We start from the raw sequence: 7,228 nt of genomic DNA on the forward strand, positions 1-7,228 counted from the left end.
TAGTTTTATTTGTTTTAATTATTTAGGAATGTGTCTTTTACTCTGTCAAGTGCTGACAGGAAGTATTCTATGCTGACCACAATATAAATTACCTTCAAAATAACGTACAACAATCGCAGCTAAATTGACGTTTGCATGTGATACTTTTATTTTGAAAGGCATTACAGGAAGCTGCTGCGGATGTAGTGGTGCTGTTATTTTGACAGCCATGTTTTAAATAGCAGGGATAAAAATAATCAGAGCTGCAGAGTTAATTTAAGGTGGACTGACATGTTCCTGACTGTGCTGATATTTTCTCTCCTGAACGTCGTCATGTCTCAACACAAACTCACTTCTGTTGATTTTGAGATTTTTGGGAACGTGCAGGGTAGGTCAGAGGTCACATGTATGTTAGCATGTATGTTAGCGTGTATGTTAGCGTGTCTGTATGACGTCATATAACCTTATGGACATGTGTAATCTATTGATCTATAATCTATATATAATGTATAATATCTCTATATATCTATAGTCTATATATAATATAAATCTATTGATCTATAATCTATATATAATGTATAATATCTCTATATATCTATAGTCTATATATAATATAAATCTATTGATCGATAGTCTATATATAATATAAATCTATTGATCTATAGTCTATATATATTCTATTGATCTATAGTCTATATATAATATAAATCTATTGATCTATAGTCTATATATATTCTATTGATCTATAGTCTATATATAATATAAATCTATTGATCTATAGTCTATATATATTCTATTGATCTATAGTCTATATATATTCTATTGATCTATAGTCTATATATAAGCTATATCTATATAGATCTATAGTCTAAATATAATCTATTGATCCACTGTCTATATATAATCTATAATATAAATTAATATGACAAATCAACAGTTTGTAGAAATAACATGTTCATTAAAAATCTATTTCTTCTACTTTTTAATTCAAATTATGTCAAACAATGTATCATAAATCAGCTGTGACCTCATCGTCACTGTTTGTGTTTATTGATTATCTGCTGTTACTGTGATGTCATGATCTCTGCGTGTATTGATCATATTTATTGATAATGTTTCTTTTGTCTGTTTTCAGGTGTTTGCTTTAGAATGGTGAGCTGATGAAGATGATGGTGATGATGATGTCATACATACATATATATATATATATATATATATATATATATATATATAATATACACACACACAGTTAAGCCCAAAATTATTCTTTCCCACATACCCATGCCAAATTTTGATTTATAGTGAATTTTTATTTGACCAATAGGTTTCTTCTGGCTGGAAATGACATAAGCATGCGACAAAAGACGGGAAGACATTGTGCTAGAGTTTTCTAATCGACTATAAAATGAGAACAGCTGATGTAATAGTTCTCTAGTCAGTTACTAGTCAATTGCAAGTCATGGCTAAAACCAAAGAGCTTAGTGAGGACCTCTGCTTGTGCATTGTGGCTGCTCACAAGATGGAGAGAGGCTATAAAATCATATCCAAGTTCCACACTGTGAAAAATCTCAAAGGGCGTGGTAGGAAGCCAAAAGTGACCCCTGTGCTGGCAAGAATGGTGGTGTGAGAGGCCATGAAGAATCCAAGGATCACCACCAAGGCCATCCCTGATGAATCTGAGCAATTCCAGTACCAACATCTCAAGGCAGACGCTCCAGCGGACACTGCACAAGGCTGGTCTCCATGGACGCCAACCACGGAGGACTCCACTTCTCCAAAAGAGGCACACAAAAGCTCGCATAGCCTTTGCAAAAGTTCACCTGGACGAAGAAGAAAGCTTTTGGTCATCAAAACTGTGGTTGGATGCGATGAAAATGGAGTTGTTTGGACACAGGGATGTGGCTTTCATTTGGCGAAAGAAAAGAGATTCAACCCCAAGAACACCATCCCCATGGTCAAGCATGGTGGTGGGAGTGTGATGCTTCAGCCAACGGGCCGGGCAATCTTGTCAAAGTAAACGGCATCATGGGAAAAGAGGACTACATTACGATTCTGGAGGAAAACATCAGGCAGTCTGCAGAAAAATTTGGTCTTGGGCAGCACTGGACCTTCCAACAAGACAATGATCCGAAACATACAACCAAAGTGGTCAAGAAATGGTTAATAGAAAACAATATCAACATTTTAGAGTGGCCCAGCCAGAGTCCAGACCTGAATCCCATTGAGAATCTGTGGAGGGAACTAAAGACCAGAGTGATAGCAACCTCAAAGACCTGGAGATTGTCACAAAAGAGGAATGGTCCAAAATCCCAGTGGAGACATGCAGAAGGCTTGTTAGCAGTTATAGGAACCGTTTGATTGCTGTGATGGTAAATAAAGGCTTTGCTGTTGATTACTGAGATCAGGTATGAATAATTTTGGACATGGCGTTTTTCATAAAAATGAAAAAAACAAAAACACAAAACAGAAATAGTTTTTAAAAAAAATTCATTTATATCTCGAGCACAATGTCTTTCCGTCTTTTGTCGCATGTTTATGTCATTTCCAGCCAGAAGAAACCTATCGGTCAGAGACTGTATATAACTGTATATATCATATATATGATGTCACATGTATATGATGTCACATGTACATGATGTCACATGTATATGATGTCACATGTACATGATGTCACATGTATATGATGTCACATGTATATGATGTCACATGTACATGATGTCACATGTATATGATGTCACATGTATATGATGTCACATGTACATGATGTCACATGTATATGATGTCATATGTTTGTCAGTACACAGAGGAGGAGGGGCGGAGTCTGGGACTGAGTGGCTGGGTGAAGAACACCAGACAGGGGACTGTGATTGGTCAAATCCAAGGATCTCTGGACAAAGTCGACCAGATGTGAGTCAGACCAATCAGTGATGCTGGTTCAGTCTGGGGTGGAGCTTTTGACCAAAGTCCTCTGAACTTCCTCTGAGTCCTCCTCTCTTCTCCGTGTGTTTGCAGGAAACACTGGCTGGAGTTCGTGGGCAGTCCGAGCTCTCGGATCGACCGAGCCGTCTTCTCCAACCAAAGAGACATTTCCAAAATGGAGATCCCAGGCTTCTCCACCCGCTACTGAGCATGCTCAGACAGGAACTTCCCATTGTGTGTATCAAGAATGTAGAAGAAGAACAGAGCTGCATTTGTGAACAGGAAGTAGTTCATTAAGTAGATGTTTCCTGTCGCACCCCGCTCAGGACAGACTGAGCAGAACAGATTATTGATCAGGGTGTTTGTTCAGGTTGTGTCTGTGATGAACGCTGCAGCATGCAGGGGGCAGTGGCAGAGTTTAAACTGCAAGTATCTGAACCCTGAAGTGCTTAAAGGTAATCAATAAAATCCTCAAATCTGCTCTGACTGACTGGAAACAGTGAGGATGCTGAAACTGAAGAGATAATTAAAGATCGAGTGACTGAAGGAGGGAGATTGCTGATTGGCTTTAAACTCTGAATACAACGAATTATAATAATATAAAATAATCATAATAATCTAACTGAGATGATATTAAAGTGTGAAAGTTTCCTTCTTCTCTGGTTTTAATGTAATGAATGTAAGTCAATGTGAACTCCTCTGATTGGTGGAAACTCACTATAATGTTTTAATAATCAGTCTATAAAGAGTTAATACATAATAACAATAATAATAATACTTTGCAATTCATTTGTTATTGCTTCTCAAGAACATCAACAGAACAAAGACATAAACAGAAAATATAACAATAATAACAATAAAGCTAAGAAAACAAACTATATATGTATATATATATATATATATATATATATATATATATATATATATATATACACAGAAAACTTGTATACAACTTGATTAAGCTGTCATAACTAAGCAGCTTGTACTTTTGCAGAATTATACAGTGCTGCCATTTCATTGGTTTTTGATCCATTATTTTCAGTGCCTGTTTGTATAATGATTTAACGGGTTTAACAGTTGACTGTGAAGCGAGGCTCCAGACAGTAACACAATAGGATAAATGTGAAAATATCATAGCATGCATGAACAGTTGAGCTGCCTTAAGTATGTAATGTCTTATCATTCTAAAACAGTTCAGATTTGTCTTGACTGTCTTTAGCTTTAGCTTTTTAACATGTTTATCAAATTTGAGTTAGGAATCCAAAATAACACCTAAAAATTTAAAGTCACTGACTTCCTTTATTTCCTCTTGATCTATTTTGATTATAAACTTATATTTTGCTTTCCTTCTGTGTTTTTAAGATGAAGTGTTAGATAATTGTTTTTGAGCCATTGGGATACACCTTCCATTTCATTTGTTAATATCTCTGCTGCAACAGAAGGAGTTTTATCTGATACATAAATGATTGTGTCATCAGCATACATTTGACAACCAGCTCTTTTACAGCTTATTGGCAAATCATTTATGTATAAGCTGAAAAGCAGAGGCCCTGAGATCGAGCCTTGTGAATACCCATTCTGGATCGTTGGGGGATTGATAACTATGCATCGATTTTAACATGTTGCTCTCTACATTCAAGATATGATGCAAACCAGCCAATTGCTTGCTCAGACAAATTTGAGGTGCTAAGTTTGTTCAGAAGTATGTCATGGTTCACAGTGTCAAAAGCCTTTTTAAGGTCTAAAACACTGCTCCTACATTACAGTGAGGTAGCAGTTGGCCGTTTCTGTTGAGTACCCTGACCTAAATCCGAACTGTTTAGGATAAATAAGTTCATTAGTTTCAAGGTGGTCAACCAGTTGTTCTGCAATAACTTTAAACAGGTAACATTGAAATTTGTCTATAATTTCCTACTTGGTCTGGTGCTCCAGCCTTAAGATATATATGGGTAGATGCTATACAATCAGGGTCATGTTATGGTCAGAAACCTCTTTCGGGCCTGTTTGTGACAATCAGATCAATCATGGTTTTACTCATTCGATTGATTCTTGTCGCTTTACCATCTGTTGAAAAATATGTTTTGACAATATCATTGCCAACTTTTCTTTGCAACTTTTATCAAACAAATTTATATTAAAATCTCCAAAAAGAGAGATTCAGAGCGAAAATTTGACAGTTTAAGCAATTCATCTAAATCATGATAAAAAGAGATGTCATGTGATGGTGGACTGTGCAAGATTACAATGTTAAAATTCATCTTGAAGGACAAACTACATTTAAGGCTAAACATTATAAAGGTGTGTCCAGTTTGATTTCATTGCATTTAAAAGTGTCTCTGACATACAACAGTACTCCCCCTCCCCTGCCAGATGATCTATCCTTTCTGTAACAAACGTCGCCGGGAACATCAATCATGCTGGTTACAATATTACCGTTAAGCCGGGTTTCACTCAGAGCTAGGAAATCTAGATCAGAGTCCGTCAGAAGATGATGAATTTGATCTCCTTTTGATACGATACACTGAATGTTCAGGTGTCCACCCAGAATAGAGTCCCATATCACCTTTGCATGATTTACAGTCTGGAAAAATCTAAATTCATTTTGTTTTCGTGCTGATCGGATACCTTTTTCATAGTGTGGGTTATGAATCCCGTTTTTTGTGCGCATCGTGCACTCTGGTGGCTTGGATCGCCTGTATAAGTATGGTTGTTCACACACACCAGACAGTTCATGTCTGTGCCGACAGGTGTGCTGAGGTCTTGCCGGTCAGTCACAACATGAAGCGCGTCTGGCACAAGCAGCTCAGGCAGTGAATCCGTCACCCCAGGCGATCCACGAGCAGCCCCAGGATGCACCGTTCTAACCAAGCCCGCCGCCCCGGCAAAAGAAGGCCACTCCAGCGAGGCCCACGTCCAGCTGCCCTCCGGTTAGCCCACCTGCTGGTACACAATCTGGTGAGTGGTTGGTTGATGGGCCAGGGTTTAATTGTACATTGCCAGATAATAAGATCAGGATCAGTAGTATACTGGGAAAATGCCATTTGCCTCCTCTCCGAGTGTTTTGTTTGTTTGGTGTGCCGAGGGCATCGAGTAGATCACAAAGTATCCATGTCTGAGGAAATTCAACCTCGGCCTTTCATTCAGGAATGTAGAGTAGTTGGCTATTTTTGGTGTTTGTTTTTCAGCATTATGTGGCTTAAAGCATTGTCCAAGTGGCACCAGCAAAAGCCAACAGCAAAGCAGCAGTAAGCAAACATTTCCATTATCTCTGTGCCTATTGTCCAAATTACCTCTCTGTTTTAGGCCTGTCCATGTTCTGAAAACAGCGGCCAAATCAGTGAGTAGTAGCAGGGAGGAGCAGGAAAAAGGACAAAAGTGGAGCCTAGCAAACCACCCATATCCTCAGCAGCCATCTTGCTCTCTACAAGGATAATTATCTGTACCACAGTCCTTTAAAGTAGCTGTAATTAAACGTCTTCTTAAGAAGCCTACTCTTGATTCAGGTGTTTTAGCCAATTATAGACCTATATCTAACCTTCCATTTCTCTCTAAGATCCTTGAGAAAGCAGTCTCTAATCAGTTATGTGACTTTCTACATAACAATAGTTTATTTGAGGATTTTCAGTCAGGATTTAGAGGCATCATAGCACAGAGACAGCACTGGTGAAAGTCACTAATGACCTCCTAACTGCATCGGACAAAGGATTTGTCTCTATACTTGTCCTGTTAGATCTTAGTGCTGCATTCGACACAATTGACCATCAAATCCTTTTGCAGAGACTGGAACATTTAATTGGCATTAAAGGAACTGCATTAAGTTGGTTTAAGTCCTATTTATCAGACCGATTTCAGTTTGTACATGTTAATGATGAATCCTCCATGAAGGCAAAAGTTAGACACGGAGTTCCACAAGGTTCTGTACTTGGACCAATTCTATTCACCTTATATATGCTTCCTTTAGGTAATATTATTAGGAAACACTCCATAAACTTTCATTGTTATGCAGATGACACCCAATTATATTTATCAATGAAGCCAGATGAAACCAATCAGTTAAACAAACTCCAAACATGCCTTAACGACATAAAGACCTGGATGACCTGCAATTTTCTGCTACTAAACTCAGATAAAACTGAAGTTATTGTGTTTGGCCCTAAACACCTTAGAAACACATTATCTAATGATAAAGCTACTCTGGATGGCATTACCCTGGCCTCCAGCACCACCGTAAGGAATCTGGGAGTTATCTTTGATCAGGATATGTCCTTTAACTCCCACATAAATCAAATCTCAAGGACTGCCTTTTTTCACTTACGTAATATCACAAAAA

The 7,228-nt window shown here is 37.9% G+C and overlaps 1 protein-coding gene across 1 annotated transcript; it reads left to right on the forward strand.

Moving 5' to 3' along the window:
• Nucleotides 1-142: 142 nt before the first annotated feature.
• On the forward strand, nt 143-3,710 carry LOC121885363 (acylphosphatase-2-like). Its single transcript, XM_042394747.1, has 4 exons — nt 143-367; nt 1,115-1,131; nt 2,777-2,886; nt 2,992-3,710. Exons 1-4 carry the CDS (start codon nt 271-273, stop codon nt 3,104-3,106), a joined length of 339 nt encoding a protein of 112 aa, XP_042250681.1. The 5' UTR covers nt 143-270; the 3' UTR covers nt 3,107-3,710.
• Nucleotides 3,711-7,228: the final 3,518 nt, after the last annotated feature.

Source organism: Thunnus maccoyii, chromosome 2, assembly GCF_910596095.1.
Source record: "Thunnus maccoyii chromosome 2, fThuMac1.1, whole genome shotgun sequence".
NCBI lineage: Eukaryota > Metazoa > Chordata > Actinopteri > Scombriformes > Scombridae > Thunnus > Thunnus maccoyii.